This window comes from Eschrichtius robustus, chromosome 10 (assembly GCF_028021215.1).
Source record: "Eschrichtius robustus isolate mEscRob2 chromosome 10, mEscRob2.pri, whole genome shotgun sequence".
NCBI classification, from domain to species: Eukaryota; Metazoa; Chordata; class Mammalia; order Artiodactyla; family Eschrichtiidae; genus Eschrichtius; species Eschrichtius robustus.
The window spans coordinates 92,658,722-92,677,593 of record NC_090833.1 but is presented as its reverse complement, the minus strand read 5'-3'; the positions used below and the strand labels follow the sequence as shown (position 1 = coordinate 92,677,593).

At 38.8% G+C, this 18,872-nt stretch overlaps 1 protein-coding gene across 2 annotated transcripts in view; it reads left to right on the top strand.

Moving 5' to 3' along the window:
- Positions 1-18,872, top strand: part of CENPP (centromere protein P) — a 228,467-nt gene that overhangs the window by 201,895 nt on the left and 7,700 nt on the right. The window contains exon 6 of one of the 2 annotated variants that reach the window (XM_068553294.1): positions 8,909-9,022. The exons of the other annotated variant lie outside the window; for it this stretch is intronic. Within the exon in view, the coding sequence (XP_068409395.1) occupies positions 8,909-9,022 (114 nt within the window). The remainder of the gene's footprint in view (positions 1-8,908; positions 9,023-18,872) is intronic. 2 annotated transcript variants of the gene reach the window in all.

Here is an 18,872-nt window from a genome sequence, read left to right as displayed (position 1 = left end):
TCCTGCAAACCCTGAAACCCATACTTAGCGTGAGGTTTGTGAGACGATTACACATATGGTTGTTTTAACATTTGTTGGGAAAGGGATTCTTTTCTACTGATACACTGTCTGAAGGAGATGGCTATAAATCAGAGTAACCACAATATTTACAAAGGTATTTAGTGGAAAAGAAGACTTTGGCAACCGGTTAAGCCATCACTCATGGGGGATGAAGTGAAGCTTGCTTGCGGTTTAATAAATCAAAACACAGTGTGTTTGTCCATGGCCTCATTTTTTCCCTATTACTGGTGGGTGATCTCATCTTTTTCATTTCCATTAGAATCTTTCAGCATCCAAGAGTAGGAAAAAATTAATGTTAACTTCATTTATTATGTTGTATTTCCATTTTTAAACAGAAATTTAATTTTAATTCTGCCAGATTTGTGAATGCAGTTTTCAAACTCTTCTAAGGTTTATGGAATTTTTATGAATAGTATTCTGGAAATTACTGACTTTTTTGTGTATGTACAAAGATATCGTTTTTGAATTAAGTTCTTTTCTCAATTTGCCCAGATGAAACTCTGGTCTTAAAAAGAATAAAACTAAACCCCTCCCTGCAAATTATAGCAGAATAGTAAATTTAGAAATTGCTAGAAAATGTAAAGAAGACTAAAATTATCCATGGTCATACCCTGTTGAGATAACTAATGCATAAATAATAGTATTTTTAAATACAATGCTCATCTTTACCCTGCATTTCTGCCAGAGTGAAGAGTTTGAGTGTTGCCACTCACAGGAACATACGTAAATAACCTCTGCCTTGCCACAGTGGGGTAATTAACAACAACTTTTTATTGTTTTAAAAATTCAAGCCTCAGAGATATGGGGACATATATATATGTATAACTGATTCACTTTGTTATAAAGCAGAAACTAACACACCATCGTAAAGCAATTATACTCCAATAAAGATGTTAAAAAAACCCCCAAAAAACCTCAAGCCTCCACTTTCTGATAGCCTGCTCTTTTCTTCAGTCCCTAACTTCAGTATCATCTTTTCCAGGAAGCTTTCTCCCGTTCCACAGTTCAGCCATTGCACGCTGGCTGTACTACTTTGCCAGCACTGATTACACCCTGCTTTGTATTATAAATAATGGTTTCCATATGTTTTCCCCAAATGTATGTAAATTCCTTGAGGACTTACACGTATGTGTGCCGGTGATTAAGTCATTCAACAAGTTTTTTTTACTGAGTGCATCTTGAACTCACTGCTGAAATCTGTAACGATAAATAAGGTTGGCAAAGTTCTTACTTACAGTCAATTAAAGTCAGTTCTTACTACTAAGGGATCAGACAAATGGCTGCCTCGGTATTAAACAGTATGATCACTTCTGTGGCTGGGTTGTGGGGTGTTATTGGAAATATGCAGGAGATACCCATCTGGAGCTGTCAGGGCAGTTTTTAGCAACATTCAGCACAGATGATTCTCCCCCTCTTTCCAACGCTCATATCTCTTGGTCTTTACAGCCCAACTCCCTTGCCTCACTTAATAATCTCCTTTGCTGATTCCTCCTCTTCATCGACTTGATCTCAGGCCTGAAACCTCTTCTCTAGCTATAATTTCTCTCCAGGTAAGTTTGATCATCTGTATTACCATCTGTATGCTGGAAATTTCTAGCTGCTTTCTTGACATATCTGTTTCAGTGTCTAGGAGTCATCTCAAACCTAAGATTAAATATGACTATAGACATATTTAAACTGAAACTTAAAAGTTAAATAAGAGTTTGGATACAGAGGGATAAGGTAAGAGAGAATGTTCTAGCCAGAGAGGATAGCGTAGGAGAAAGGCCCGATAAAACTGGCATCTTTTGGGAAGCGAAAGTGATTGTGAGGTGTGGAGGACTGAGTGCAGGAGAGAAGCAGCCAGATCTCCACAGGCTCTAAAAGGGATGTTGGAGGTTTGGAGCTTTACCCAAAGGCCACAGGAGAGGAGCATAACCAGTTTGGCATTTTATCAATAGATGGATAACTCTGTAGTTTGGCTTATGAAGTGAGTGGAAGGATCAAGTCTAGGGGCAGGGCTCCATTTAAGAAACGATTACAGTAATTCAAGAGAGGGAGAAGATTTCTCTATGAGGGTAGGGGGGATTTCAAGACCTAATTAGAGGATGTTTTGCCAATGTTCGCCTCTAGGAGTTCTATGGTCTCTTTTTTTTTTTTTTTTTTTTTTTTTGGCTGTGCTGCATGGCATGTGGGATCTTAGTTCCCTGACCAGGGATCAAACCCGCACCACCTGCATTGGAAGTGCAGAGTCCTAAACACTGGACCACCAGGGAATTCCTGGTGTCATGTCTTATGTTTACGTCTTTAAGCCATTTTGAGTTTATTTTTGTGCATGGTGTGAGGGTGTGTTATAACTTCATTGATTTACATGCAGCTGTCCAACTTTCTCAGCACCACTTGTTGAAGAGACTGTCTTTTTCCCATTTTATATTCTTGCCTCCTTTGTTGAAGACTAATTAACTGTAGGTGTGTGGGTTTATTTCTGGGCTCTCTATTCTGTTCCATTGATCCATGTGTCTGTTTTTGTGCCAATACCACTGTTTTGGTTATTGTAGCTTCGTAGTATTGTCTGAAGTCTAGGAGGGTTATGCCTCCAACTTTGTTCTTTTTCCTCAGGATTGCTTTGGCAATTCTGGGTCTTTTATGGTTCCATATAAATTTGAGGATTATTTGTTCTAGCTCTGTGAAAAATGTCATGGGTAGTTTGACAGGGATCACATTAAATCTATAGATTAGTTTGGGTAGAATGACCATTTTAACAGTATTAAGTCTTCCAATTCAAGAGCATGGGATATCTTTCCATTTCTTTGAATCGTCTTCAATTTCCTTTATAATGTTTTATAGTTCTCAGCATATAAGTCTTTCACCTCCTTGGTCAGGTTTATTCCTAAGTGGTTTTTTTTTTTTTTGATGCGATTTTAAAAGGGATTGTTTTATTTCTTTTTCTTGTCTGATTGCTGTGGCTAGGACTTCCAATACTATGTTGAATAGAAGTGGTGAGATTGGGCATCCTTGTCTTGTTCCAGATTTTAGTGGGAAGGCTTTCGGCTTTTCACTGTTCACTATTTTGTTGGCTGTGGGTTTGTCATAAATAGCTTTTATTATGTTGAGATATGTTCCCTCTGTATCCACTTTGGTAAGATTTTTTATCATGAATGGATGTTGAATTTTATCAGATGCTTTTTCTGCATCAATTGAGATGATTGTGTGTTTTTTTTTCTTTTCTTTTGTTGATATGGTGTATTGCATTGATTGATTTGCATATGCTGAACCATCCTCATGACCCTGGGATGAATCCAACTTGATTGTAGTGTATGATCTTTTTTATGTGTTGTTGGATTCAGTTTGCTAATATTTCGTTGGGAATTTTTGCATCTATATTCATTAGAGATATTGGCCTGTAATTTTCTTTTTGGTAGCATCTTTGGTTTTGGTATCTGGGTGATGCATTCTCTGACATAAATCATAGCAATGTTTTCTTAGGTCAGTCTCCCAAGGCAATAGAAATAAAAGCAAAAATAAACAAATGGGACTTAATCAAACTTACAAGCTTTTGCACGGCAAAGGAAACCATAAACAAAACGAAAAGATGATGTACGGACTGGGAGAAAATATTTGCAAACGATGTAACGCACAAGGGCTTAATTTTCAAAATCTACAATCAGCTCATACAACTCAATAACAAAAAAACAACCAACCCAGTCAAAAAATGGGCAGAAGACCTAAATAGACATTTCTTCAAAGAAGACGTACAGATGGCCAAGAGGCACATGAAAAGATGCTCAACATTGCTAATCATTAGAGAAATGCAAATCAAAGTTACAATGAGGTATCACCTCACACCAGTCAGAATGGCCATCACTAAAAAGTCTACAAATAACAAATGCTGGAGAGGGTGTGGAGAAAAGGGAACCCTCCCCTACACTGTTGGTGGGAATGTAAATTGGTGCAGCCACTATGGAAAACAGTATGGAGGTTCTTACAAAACTAAAAATAGAGTTACCATATGATCCAGCAATCCCACTCCTGGGCACATAAGCGGAGCAAACTCTAATTCGAAAAGATACATAAAGCACCCCAGTATTCATAGCAGCACTATTAACAGTAGCCAAGACATGGAAGCAACCTAAATGTCCATCGACAGATGAATGGATAAAGAAGATGTAGTGTATATATATATACACACATACACACACACACACACATACACACACAATAGAATACTACTGAGCCATAAAAAAAGAATGAAATAATGCCATTTACAGCAACATGGATGGACCTAGAGATTATCATAGTAAGTGAAATAATTCAGAAAGAGACAAATACCATACGATATCACTTCAATGTGGAATCTAAAAAATGATTCTTTTTTTTTAACATCTTTATTGGAGTATAATTGCTTTACAATAGTGTGTTAGTTTCTGCTTTATAACAAAGTGAATCAACTATACATATACATATATCCCCATATCTCCTCTTTCTTGCGTCTCCCTCCCATCCTCCGTATCCTACCCCTCTAGGTGGTCACAAAGCACCAAGCTGATCTCCCTGTGCTATGTGGCTGCTTCCCACTAGCTATCTGTTTTACATTTGGTAGTGTATATATGTCCATGCCACTCTCTCACTTTGTCCCAGCTTACCCTTCCCCCTCCCCGTGTCCTCAAGTCCATTCTCTACATCTGCGTCTTTATTCCTCTCCTGCCCCTAGGTTCTTCAGAACCTTTTTTTTTTTTTTAGATTCCATGTATACGTGTTAGCATACGGTATTTGTTTTTCTTTCTGACTTACTTCACTCTGTATGACAGACTCTAGGTCCATCCACCTCACTACAAATAACTCAATTTCGTTTTTTTTTATGGCTGAGTAATATGATTCAGATGAACTTATTTACAAAACAGAAACAGACTCACAGACATAGAAAACAAAATTATGGTTACCAAGAGGGAAAGGGGAGGGATAAGTTGGAAGTTTGGGATTAGCAGATACTAACTAGTATATATAAAATAGATAAACAACAAGATCCTACTGTATAGCACAGGGAACTATATTTAACATCCTGTAATAAACCATAATGGAAAAGAATATGAAAAAGAATACATATATATATATGTATATATATTTATTTATATATCCATTTATATATAATAAAGGCTTTATCCAGGCCTTTGGGCAAGGTTTACAAGAATTACAGGAACTAAGAGAAGAGAATTTTCAAACTCTTTCCAAAATAAGCACTTTTACACATTGTTGGTAGAAATATAAATTGATAGATTTTTTTTATATAGGTCATTTTATCAGCCTTTACTCAACATTAAGCCATTCTGCTTCTACAAATGTACAAAAATATCTTAGAAGGATATTCATTGTAGTATATAAAATAGTGAAAAATTACAAAGAACCTAAAAGATTATCAATAGACAATTGGTTAAGTTACAATATATTGTATATCTATACAGTGGCCTGCCTTATTGCCTTAAAAATAACAAAGTAGATTTGTGTTTACTGATATGGGATATATCTTGGTACATTAAATGGCAAAAGCAATCATAAGTAGTTTATATGGCAAGTGTGTTTTATTGAGAATTTGGTATATCCCAGGCAGTATTTGTAAAGAACTCCAAAAACTGATAGGGAAAAATGGGCAAGCAATTTGAACAGACTGATCCCAAAATTCAAATGGCCAATAAATGCATGTAAATGTTCAACTCCACTAGTCAAATGAGGGAAAATCTATTTTAAATCACCATCAGATACCATTGCACACCCACCAAAATGATTAATAGTAAAAAGACTGATAGTACCAATTGTTAGAATATGGAACAATAGCTATTCTCATATACTGCTGTTTGATGGTAAATTGGTACCAACACTTTGATATTATCTATAAAAGTTGAAGATACACATACTCCTAGGTATATATTCGAAAGAAATGTGTGCACATGTATATACAGAAACATGCATTAAAATGGCACAGCAGTGATCAGTTTGCAATATATACATATATCAAATCATGGTACACCTTAAGCTAATAAAGTCTTATATGTCAATTATATCTCGATAAAACTTGGAAAAAATAAAAGTGAAAGTCATACAAGTAGAAACTGAGAGAATTTACCTCTAACAGATGTTCATGTTAGAATTAAAGGATATTCTTCAGGCAGAGGGAAAATGATCTAAGAAAGTTTGAGATGTAAGAAGCAATAGGAGCAAAGAATATGGTAAATACAGCAAACAGTGACCATATAATAAAGTCATAATAATGTCAAGTGAAGTCTTTTTTTTTTAAGCTAGAATTCAAAAGTACAAGTGTGACTGAAATTAAAACGCTGTAAAGTCCTTTGTTCGTGAGGAGGATTGAGACATGGATTAATTTGGACTTTGATGAGTATGCATGATAAAATATCTAAGGTAACCATTTGACATACAGAAATAGAGCATGTGACATCCCAACTAATATATGGGAAAAAGCAAAATTTTAAAAAGCTAATCAAAAAGAGGCAAAGAGATAAAAAAATTTTTAATAAAATTTAAAAAGTCAATTGTGGTGGAACTTCCAACTACGGCAGAATGAAGAGGTCACTGAATCGTCTCCATAGGAAAATAAGTGTAAAGCTGGAAAAAACTGTTTAAAAAGAACTGTTTCAGGACTGAGGAGATTGACCAAAGGCAAAGAACAAATAATTCAGAGCTTGATTCTGCCTCTCTTTTAATATCTATGTTCACTCATGATGACCTAGATAGTCTTTCTGCAAAAATATCTCCCTTATCCATCCCATACTCTTTATTGTCACTAATGGAATTGAAATGACCATTTTGTTTGTAAATACATTTTGATTGCAAGTAATAGAAACTTCAAATAAGCCTAAGTACAACATGGGTGTATTGAAAGGACACTGAGAATACCCTCTTATTGAAGGGCATTAGGGGTTCCCAAGGGCCTGGGACCAGGAATGAGGTCACCCTCATGGTCCAGGCAGTCCTCACGGACTCTCATCTTGCTTTCTTTTTCTGAGTTAAATCATCTCTACCATTTTCTGTATGTTCACTTCATTCTCCTCTCAGTAGGTCTTGCCTTCTGCAGGACAGCTCCCACTGTGTTGGCAGGCATGTGGCCAATGGCCCATCTCAAAGAACCCAAGCCTATTTACCTTCAGTTCAAGCAACTTCCCAGATTGGTGGTATGGCCCTCAATTTCAGATTTTTCCAGAAAACCTGATTTAGCCAGCTTGGGTCATGTGTTCACCCCTGGTCCTATCAACTATGATCTCTAGGGCAAGTGCAGGTCATAAAAGCTTGGCTGGGTGTTGGTGATATAATATAGTACAGAGTTAAACATATTTAACAAAAGTATTTTCACATAGACTATCCCAGGTAAAGCTTTTGTAAGAAAGAGAAAAGTTATTAAAATTTAATATAACTTTCTTCAATCAGCATGTATTTATCTTTACTTCCTGAAGAGAACATCTTTGTACTGTTGGAGTGCTCTATTGTGTAGCCTAAGGCAAGCTTTGTGCCTATTAATCTGTCAGTAAATATTTACTGATTATTTCTTTTTAGTTTGTTTCATTTACAACAATACTTATAAGTGATTATTGAGATTTTTAAAAAAATTTATTTTTGGCTGCGTTGGGTCTTTGTTGCTGCGTGCAGGCTTTCTCTAGTTGTGGCGAGCAGGGGCTACTCTTCATTGAGGTGCGTGGGCTTATTGCAGTGGCTTCTCTTGTTGCTGAGCATGGGCTCTAGGTGTGCAGGCTTCAGTAGTTGCAGCACGCGGGCTCAGTAGTTGTGTCACGCAGGCCCTAGAGCGCAGGCTCAGTAGTTGTGTTGCACGGGCTTAGTTGCTCTGCAGCATGTGGGATCTTCCCGGACCAGGGATCAAACCCGTGTCCCCTGCATTGGTAGGCTACCAGGGAAGTCCCAATTATTGAGATTTTATATAATTTTTAGCTCTTTCTCATGAGAATTGTCCTTTAATTATTATATACAATGTTCAAGGACTGTGGTTGCTTTATTTAATTTTTTCTGAATATATACTTAAATTACTGAGAGGTTTTTTTTTTCTTTTTTAGAGGTGGTTAAAAACCATTTGTTATAACACACAAAAAGCAAATTCCTCTCTGGTTAAGAGTTGTTTTGCTTTTAAACTGACGAATTTCAAGCAGGCTTTAGTGAAACAAACAATATTTTCACTATGAAATCACCAGCACGATTGCAGGAGGAGCCATGCCATCATCTATTTATGTTGGTATGCCATTTGATATCTGTAATTCAGAACAGTGAAAGTAAATTTTAACTGCTTTCATGCTGAAAATGGCTTATTTATGTCTTTGGAAGGGAGAATTAGCAATGATCAAGCACTTAGCAGTGACCATGTTTTCTGTCTACAATTCGATGACTCTCCTTAGTTCAGTTTATTTATTTATTTAATACAATTTTTAAAGGTTACTTTCCATTTACAGTTATTACAAAATATTGGCTATATTCCCTGTATTATACAATACATCCTTGAGCCTATCTTACACCCAAAATTTGTACCGCCCACTCCACCACCCCTATATTACCCTTCTCCCCATGCCCCCACTGGTAACCGCTCATTTGTTCTCTGTATCTGTGAGTCTGCTTCTTTTTTGTTATATTCACTAGTTTGTTGTATTTTTTAGATTCCACATATAAGTAATATCATATAGTATTTGTCTTTCTCTGTCTGACTTCTTTCACTTAGTGTAATGCCCTCCAAGTCCATCCATCTTAGTTCAGTTTCTTGAACCATCACAAACCCTATGCAAGCATTATGCTCCATGTCAGATAGGAATCAAAGACTGAATCAAACCATTGTAATTAATCCTGCTTCCTCATATTTTCTCAGGGACTCTTCCTCACCACTCCACTGCCCCCCGCCCCCAGTATCAACTTGGCTCATTTCATGACTGTCATCCACAGCTGGACACTAGCTGCCCTTCCCTCCCAGAATCCTCATTATGTGAGTAATAAATCTCTTCACACCCTCTTGCAATGTGTGGAACCATCAATGTCGACATCCGACCCCAAGTTTGGTGGGGGGTGTCCATCATGTTCTGTGGAATGATCTCAACACCATACTTAGAGTATGTAGCAATGAGTGCCTGGTAGAACATGGTAGTAGAGGGTGGACATCAGTTGTCTGGTGCCCAACACCTTCCCTTCCTTCTTCTGAAAGCACCCCCTTCCTTTGAGGAACTTTTCCCTCATAGGCTGACACACCCTTGAAAATTATTCACAGTGGAATACTACACAGTCATTAAAAAGAACACAGCAACTCTATCTTCACAGGAAAAGCTCTTCAGTACACATTGTTGAGTGAAGAAAAGAAATGTGAAAACAATATGGTGTAGTATGATTGTATTTATTAAATTTTCTCTATTGAGGTATTTTTAATTGAGGTGTAACTTTCCTATTTGCTGTGGGTCCATAGAGATCTGTAATATGAGAAGAGATCTGCAAGATACTCATCCAGGGAGAGAGGGGTGGAGACTAGAATTGGGCTTATATCAAAGAAGAGTTTAACTTAGCTTTGACCATTTAATTTTTATAGTGAGACTGCATTTGTTAATTACTTGTATAATTAAAGAGAAATGAAAATGTGATATTTCTCACCAAAAAGAAAGCAAGAGGAGACTTAAAGAAATACGGCAGGGACTTCCCTGGTGGTCCAGTGGTTAAGACTCCACACTCCCACTGCAGTGGGCACAGGTTTGATCCCTGGTCGGGGAACTAAGATCCCTCATGCCTCGTGGCACGGCCAAAAAAAAAAAAAAAAAGAAATATGGCAGCCCGAGATGACCATATGTACCCTCCCCTGCCATTTTAATCTTACAGAAATTCTGGATTAAGTACAACATGTTTTAAGTACATAGTCAAGCTCAAAAGAAAGAAGTAAAAATGTCCTGAGAGCCAGAAATAAGGAGAAAAATCAAAGCGAGAGCAGGAGCTGGTGTTGGCCAGCCCACAGCATCTCAGAGCAGATCTGGGCCCTGGGTCAGAGATGGAGGACAGACTGGGCTGCATCAGATGCTAGGGTGGATCCTCCTCCCAGAGCTTGGGGCCTCAAAGACTTCCGTCAGTTGAAAGAGGAAGAGGAAAAACTGCCAGCCACCCCAAAGAAGCTGCAGGGAACTTGGCAGGTGGAGAAACTCACCTCTTCAGATCCCTGACATAGATATATACAGGGTCTCAGTTTACCCTGCCTACGTGTGGGCTAGGTAGAAGCCCAAGTCTGGAAAGGAATATAAATTGTAGATACAGGGACTCCTCCAGGCTCTGAGAAAAGCCACCCTGAAACTTACCTGGAGGGAAATTCTCACACATACATAACTCACAGACAAAAATGACCCCAGATGAAGCAAGTGCACATTAAAAAACTGTACATTAATTGGGACTTCCCTGGTGGTCCAGTGGTTAAGAATCCACCTTCCAATGCAGGGGATGAGGGTTCGATACCTGGTCCGGGAACTAAGATCCCACATGCCGCGGGGCAGCTAAGCCCGTGCACCACAACTGCTGAGCCCATGCGCTCTGGAGCCCGTGCACCACAGTTAAAGAGCCCATGCGCCGCAACTACAGAGCCTGTGTGCCATGACTAGAGAGAAGCCCATGCGCCGCATTGAAGAGCCTGGGCGCCGCAACAAAAGATCCTGCGTGCCGCAGCTAAGACACAACGCAGCCCAAAAATAAATAAATAAATTTAAAAAATATTTTTTAAAAAATTATACATTAATTGCATAAAACAAACTTCTGTTAAGTGAGAATTATAGAACAATCTGGACAAAAACTACAAAGTACAAGGTTTAAGATATCAAAGTAATAACTAAACAAATAGATCTAATTTAAAATATAGGACAGTTTTTTTACAAAAGCCTATTGGAAAAAGAAACAAATTGACTCTAAATTTTTTAAATGTGATTAGAATTTTAAAAATGCAGAAACCAGTGGATAATTCAAACAACACGTTAAATATTACTAAAGAGAACATTAGAAGATTTATTTGAAGAAATCACCCAAAGAACAGAAAGGTAATTAGATGGAAAATAAATGAGTTCAGTTAAGAAGCGTGGGATTAGGTGGTTCAGCATAATCTAATGAGAGTTCCAGACAGAGAGAATGAAATAGATGCTATATTTAAAGAGAAGAATGTTACCTTGTCAGATATCCTCAGTTGTTTGTCCAGTGCAGAAAGATTTGAATGACAGGATTCTGTGTGAAAAGAGGGACTAGGTTTAAAGGAACAATTATAACTTTACTTTGTATGTGAATGTATCATCTCAGAATTTATAAAGGACATTTAAAAAAGAGGAAAAAGGGAACTGTCAAACTGTTTTACAAAGTGGCTGTGCCATTTTACATCTCACCAACAATGTCTGAGGTTTCCACTTTCCCCATTCTCACCAACACTTGCTACTGTCTGTCTTTTTTATAATAGATACTCTAGTGGATCTGAAGTGGTTCTGTATGGTTTTAAGGTAGATTTCAAACTAAGCATCCTGCAGATCTATTTTTCACCCTGAACTATTTTACTTCAAGCTATTTATGATAGTTCAAATTGTTGTTGAATGCATTTCTAAACTACCTTATCTTACAAAGTCTAGTTGTAATTTAAATTGAAAATAACCGTACGTTCGCATTTCCTGACTCTATTAGTCTTTTATCCAATCTTTGATTACAGTGTTTTTAACATGTTTAAAATAGTGTATTTTTCTGATAAGCACGAACTGCACAGTATCACCATCACTGCCCACCCCACCCCCCAAAAGAAAAGGCTGATTATATTTCTTGCCTCAAGAACTTGAAGATTGGTTACTTCGGAAAAGCATGTTTGAGGTAATCACCTTTCTCTTGTAATTAATTAAATGCTTTCAGACCTTCATAACCATGTTTGCATAAGTCAGGGTCTTCAGGCCAGTCATTTAGGAGCATCCTACCAGAACATCATCACTTTCACATACAAAGGTGTGGGCAGAAAAGCCCATATATTTGCAAGTGCTCTTGGAAGAAACAAGAGGGCCCTGCTTAAGCAAGTTCACTAATAGTGTGTCAGTGGAGGCATGCTTCAGCAAAGGGCTTTCAACTCCTCTAGTTCTGTTAGTATAACAAATTGTTAACCACTTGTTTTAAGATTTTTTTCAAGCTCAAACTTTGGTTTCTTCTCTGTATGTTTTCTTCTTTATAAGAGGCAGTAAACTACATCTGGTTAGTATTCAGTGCTTATGGCACTTGTAAATAAAGAACCCTCTTTCTGTTACAAATGTGTAAATGCTCTGCTTACAGCTTTTGATATTTAAAACAGCATGGAATATGTGTTTGTCTGAGGCTAAAGTATGACCTTTAGGAAATTAGAACCTGTTCTTTGGCTATTTTATCTTTAAAAAAAAAAAAAGCTTGGCTTTGTTGGCCCACATCCTCTGTTTCCATTTTCTCTTATTGCTGGGCGCATAATCCACATTGGACAGTTGTGCAAGCCTCTGGGGTCCTGGGGCCCGAGTTCCCCTCCAGCCCTTCAACACGATGTCTCTCTATTCCCAAATAAAGCTAAAGTTTGTGGAGGCCTTTTCCATTTCTTTGGTCAGCCTCAGCCTCTAGAAATTAGTATGTTTCTTCAAATATTATTTAAATGTACAAGTTAGCTGAACTTTAATAGAAAGAGATTAGGAAAGATAAGTAGAAAGCTTATAAACATTCAAACAAATGTCTTTACAAGTAAAATTTTCATGGAATAAAAATTTCTAAGCTGCATCTTTTGGCCCTTTTTTATTTCAAATGTGATTCAACTAATACCAGTTGAACAAAATCATGTGACCATATTTTCAGAATAGAGAAGTGTTAAACAATTGCACTTCTATGTAAATGAGCCAAGAGGGAGTCAACAGTAAGATCTCCATATTTTCAGACAACTTTAAGCATTTCCACACATTGAAATACCCAGAGGGTGGGAATGCACTGAAAACATTATCCAGAGCACACATAAAAGTAATAAGAATTTATTGTACATAAGATAAGACCTTCAAGAAAAAAAAAAATCCAGAAAATACTTATCAAAAGATGTGCCCTTGGGGACTTCCCTGGTGGTCCAGTGGTTAAGACTCCGAGCTTCCACTGCAGGGAGCCCGGGCTCAATCCCTGGTCAGGGAACTAAGGTCCCACATGCTGCGCAGCAACCAAAAAAAACAAAAAGATGTGCCCTTGGCTATTAATCGTGACCCAAGAAAAGACATATTGACTGCTTCCCAAAACAGTATTTCAGATACCTCTACATCAAGAAAGGCTTGCAGATTGCTAGTCTTAATTTAGGAAGATCAGGTAAAAGAAAATAGATTTTATGTTCTTTGTCCCAAATCCTGGAACATCTGTACACAATATTTCATGCATTTATGGTCACTGCTCTTCAGGACAGACATGACAAGAGTTGGAAAAGACGCAAAAGAGACAGCAAAGTACTCTTGATGGCTACAGAGCTTCCAGATGAAGAAAAGAACAAAGCATTCTCCACGCTGGATGGCAGTGGTAGAGGGGAGGCATTCGTGTATTTACTTGTTTAATGTTTGTCTTCTCCACTAGATCGTATGCTTCATGGGCTCAGGGATGCTGTCTTTTGTATTTTAACTTTTTGTTGAAATATATAGACACAGAAAAGGGCACACATCATAAATATACAGTTGGATAATTTCTTACAAAATCATAGAACCACCGGCCAGAAGAGGAAGCAGAGCAAGAGCAGCCCCCAGAGCCCCTGTGCTCCCTTCTGTCATTTCTTCCACAGCGCCAGGGCCAGGGCCCACCCACCTGCCACAGGACTCTACAGGACAGGGTTGGCACCTGTCACTGCAAACAGTGTCCATATGAGGTCCGTCCACGTGGAGTATAACTGGTGATCATTCACCTCGTTGCCATGTAGCCTTCCGTCCTGTGGATAAGCCACAAAGCATTCACCCAGTATTCTGTTCCTGGGCCCTTCCAGGTCCTGGCAATTGTAAATAGTGCTGCTGTGTGCATGTCTTTTGGTGACACATGTACATGTTTATGTTGGGTAGAGTTGCTGAACCTTGGGGCAGATGTATGTTCAGCTTTGAGGTGTTGCCAAACAGTTTTTCAAAGTAACTGTGACCATTTATACTCTCACCAGCAGGGTGTGAGGGTTCCAGTTGCTCAATTCAGTTTCAACACTGGTTTTGTCAGTTGTTTGTAGCCATTCAGGTGTTTATGTTGTGGTATTCCATTGTGGTTTTTATTTGTACTTTCCTGATGCTCAGTGTTATTTTGTTCACCAGGACATACCCAGCATTTAACAAAGTGCCCGTGGTTTTTATTAGAGCTCTTTCAATGCAAGTGAAGAGGATGGGACAGAATCTTAACTCACATTGGCTTAGCAAAAAAGGAAATTTAGGGACTTCCCTGGTGGTGCAGTGGTTAAGAATCCACCTGCCAATGCAGGGGACACAGGTTGGAGCCCTGGCCCGGGAAGATCCCACACGCTGCGGAGCAACTAAGCCCATGCACCACAACTACTGAGCCTGTGCTCTGGAGCCCGTGAGCCACAACTACTGGACCGGCGTGCCACAGCTACTGAAGCCCACGCACCTAGAGCCTGTGCTCCGCAACAAGAGAAGACACCACAATGAGAAGCCCACGCACCACAGCAAAGAGTAGCCCCCACTCACCACAACTAGAGAAAGCCCGCGCGCAGCAGCAAAGACCCAACACAGCCAAAAATAAATAAATAAATAAATAAATTTTTTTTAAAAAAAGGAAAGTTAGTCACTCCAGTAGTTGTAGAGGGCTGGAGTAGTTCAGACAATCAAAGAAAGGTTGCCTGCGCTTGGGGATCTCACCAAGATAAGAGGATTTTCCCTGCCGTTGAGAGGCCCTCATCTCTGCATGGTTCTCTGCTGGTTCTCTGTCAGGACAACACACAGGCCTCATACAGCCTGGAAGAGGCTGTCTGCTGAGCAACCGCTGTAGGAAAAGATTTTGTCCTCCCAGCATCTACCTGTCAGTTGGCCCAGGACACATCATACGCTGTTTGTGAGGAGCTGACAGTCTGTGATGACCTGAGCCAATCCTGTGAACAGGGACAGGTCTTTTACCAGAGGAGGGGTAATAAGAAAGCTTGCCAGGCAAAGAAAAACAGGTCTGACAGTCCACAATAGCTCCACACAGTAGACACTCTGCAAATCATTTTGAGTGAATGAATTAGTCAATCCAAGTTCATCATGTGTGTAGGCCTCATCATGTATGAGAGGATGATCTTGAAATACTTTTACTTAAGAGGCCCTCTAGGGACTTCCCTGGTGGTCCAATGGGTAAGACTTCACGCTCCCAATGCAGGGGGCCCGGGTTTGATCCCTGGTCAGGAAACTAGATCCCACGTGCATGCCGCAACTAAGAGTTCACATGCCGCAACTAAGACCCGGAGCAGCCAAAATAAATAAATAAATAAATAAACAAACATTAAAAAAAATAATAATAAAGAGGTCCTCTAGGAGAATAAAGCAGTTTCAGGACAAGGCAGCAAAGAAAATCCTTCTGCCCTCAATCAATTTAAGAGATACTCCATGCTGAAAATTTGAATTGTTACAAGATGCATTTTGCCAGTTCATGGATGGTCTGTAGAGAAATGCATAAATGAAAGCATTTTCCGTGTTTGCTACTCTCCTGTTACCTGTTTTGAATCTCAAGTCAAGCCCAGGATCAGCTGGCCCCTTCCTACTGCCCAGTCCTGAAGGGGATGCTTATATCATTTGTGGCCAGATGACAAGACGTGTGTTATTCTAAGACCCAAAAAACAACTATGCATTTTCTCTTGAGCCTTTAAGGGAAAAATGGGAGCCCCTTATTAAAAATAATAATAATAATAAGCAAAATACTTACACCCATGGCAGGACATAAGGAGGTGTATAGAGTAAGGATCTAGGTGAATTCTCCTATCTCTCTCACAAATGTCATGTGGGATCCTGGGTGGGAATCCTGAAACAGAAAAAGGACATTAAACAAAAACTAAGATAGCTGAATAAAGTATAGACTTTAGTTATAAAAGTGATGTCCCAAGATTGGTTCATTAATTGTAACAAATATACCACACCAATATTAGATGTTAATGATATAGGAATTCTCTACTATCCTCCCGATTTTTCTGTCAGTCTAAAACTGTTTTTAAAAAGTTTGTTTTTAAAATAAAAATTCAGTAGAGGGGCTTGAAAGCAACCCATGTATGGGGGGGGGGGTGTTGGTCCCTGAAGCATAAGCCTTATTGGTTTTAGGGTGAATTCACTCTGACCTCCCTCACTTTGATCAGCACTGAGCCAGACTGTGGGTCACCTGAAATTTGCTTCGAGAAAGGCATTGGGGTCAGGAGGCCAGGTCAGCTTGGCTTCTTTACTTTGGGCTTGGGGTCATTGGAGCAGCCTTGCAAGTCTCTGAGCCTTTTTTTTTTCTTATTTTTAAAATGGGCATAATTTTATATCCCTGACTCATAAAGTTATCCTGTGATTAAATGTGTAAAGACCTGGCAAAGTTAAAAGTATTGTGCAAATAGAATAAATTATTATTGTCCTTTGGACTATTTTACCAAGGTTTGTTTTCCCTCTCACGTTTTAATTCTCTTGCCTAATATTCATTTTATTTTATTTTTCCTTAAACCGTCAGGATTTGATGTAATACAAAATTTCAACCATTTATTTATTTATTTATTTATTTATTTATTTATTTATTTATTTATTTATTTATTTATTTATGGCTGCGTTAGGTCTTTGTTGCTGCGCGTGGGCTTTCTCTAGTTGTGGCGAACAGGGGCTACACTCTTCGTTGCGGTGCATGGGCTTCTCATTGTGGTGGCTTCTTTTGTTGCAGAGCATGGGCTCTAGGCGAGTGGGCTTCAGTAGTTGTGGCACGCCGGCTCAGTCGTTGTGGCTCGCGGGCTCTAGAGCGCAGGCTGAGTAGTTGTGGCGCACGGGCTTAGTTGCTCCGTGGCATGTGGGATCTTCCCAGACCAGAGCTGAAACCCGTGTCCCCTGCATTGGCAGGCGGAGTCTTAACCACTGAACCACCAGGGAAGCCCCCAAAATTTCAACCATTTAAAATTTTATTTACATAGATTATTTGTGCCCTATTTCATTTTGTCCCAGAGGTGGGGTGGGGGGTTTCTCTGTTTGTACGGACATGAGTTGACAATGGTTCATATATTTTCATATATTTTCTTCCCATTTTAAAAACTGAAGGCATTTTAACATAGGACTCTAGAATACAAGTTTAGACATATATCATTAGCTCTATATATAAAATGTAATTTAAATATTATTTAAACCTTAAATTCTGTACCCAAACTATTCATCAAGTATGAGGGAAAATTGAAAATATAAACATGGAAGGCCTCAAAAATGGACAATTGAAACACACTGCCTTTGTTGGGCACCCTGCTAAAATCCTTCTGAAATGACAGTAGAGAGTGTTTTAAAAGACATAATTTACAAGGATGAAGAATAGGCCAGAGGAAGGCAGCAGTGACATACAGGAAGCAGATAACAGTGTGTTGTGTGATGAGGACCAGAGAAAGTTGAGACCTAACCCTTGAAGGAAGTTGATTTGTTCTGTGGAAGCTCTGATAGAGCGACTATGGATAGGAGAAGAAGTAGTAGAAAGTCTATATGAGAGTCAGTCCGTCCTCACCCTGACAGAAGGCTTATGTGAAAAAGCTAGGAACCTCCAGAAAGGGCCTGGACACTGCAACCTGACTCCTCTGGAGAGAAAACTGTGGACTTCTAATAAAAATAAGCACAGGGTTGTTCCCTGGTGGCCTAGTGGTTAGGATTCCAGGCTTTTACTGCCGTGGCCGGGGTTCAGTCCCTAGCTGGGGAACTGAGATCCCACAAGCCACATGGTGCGGGCCAGCCCCTCTCCTCCCCAAAAAAAATAGACACAATAAGTTGCCTTCACTAGATCAGGAGCCCTTTACTGTTGGGGACTTAAGTCTTATACCACATGGAATATATGAACAAACCTGTAGGGGCTATTATGTTTCCCAACAAATATGTTTCTGTTGCTACCATCAAAATCAGTTGCCAGCATGAATTATGCTACAAGTTGATTGTAATCACACTTGACCTGTGTATTACAACTATATTTGAATTTAGAAATGTTAAATGGTAGAATTGTTTATGAAATAATGAGAGAGTTTTAACCTTAGTAATGATAAAATTGCCAGTGAATATCTGGAATATTACTTTCATTATCTGCTTGCATTTCATTATTTTGCTTGCATAATTACATATTAAAAACTTTACGAAGAGAAAGTTGTGAAATTACCTCTAAAGAGTTTCTAGCATTGGTTATTATGTTTATATGTGTGTGTGTGTTCAGCTTAATTATCATTTCTGACTATTTTAAAAGAAACCAACTTGGCTTGCCTTTTTAATTATCAGTCTGGGAGGGAACAGACTACATTTTTAAAGCATACAATTGCTACCCAATTAGCTTAGAACGAAAAAAACAATCTTAAAAACAGAACTACTGTTTGGACTTGTATCCCCACCTGAAGTGATGTTTACTGTCTAGTAATCTTAATGGGGTTGATCTTTTAAGGGTACACTTGCCTTCAGATTGATTGCATGGTGTATGTTTCTTGGCTGTATATATGACTGATTTTGCTTGCCTAACCTTTCCCTCTCCATTCTAAACAGGGAAGTTATAGAAGGATTATATGTGTAAACTTTATTCCTTCCTAGGAATAGAGTGATTTTAGAGCCACAGAAGAAAGAAGGCTAGAGAATTCTGAGGGGTGGACCGAGGTGTTGGGGTGATCTCCTGCT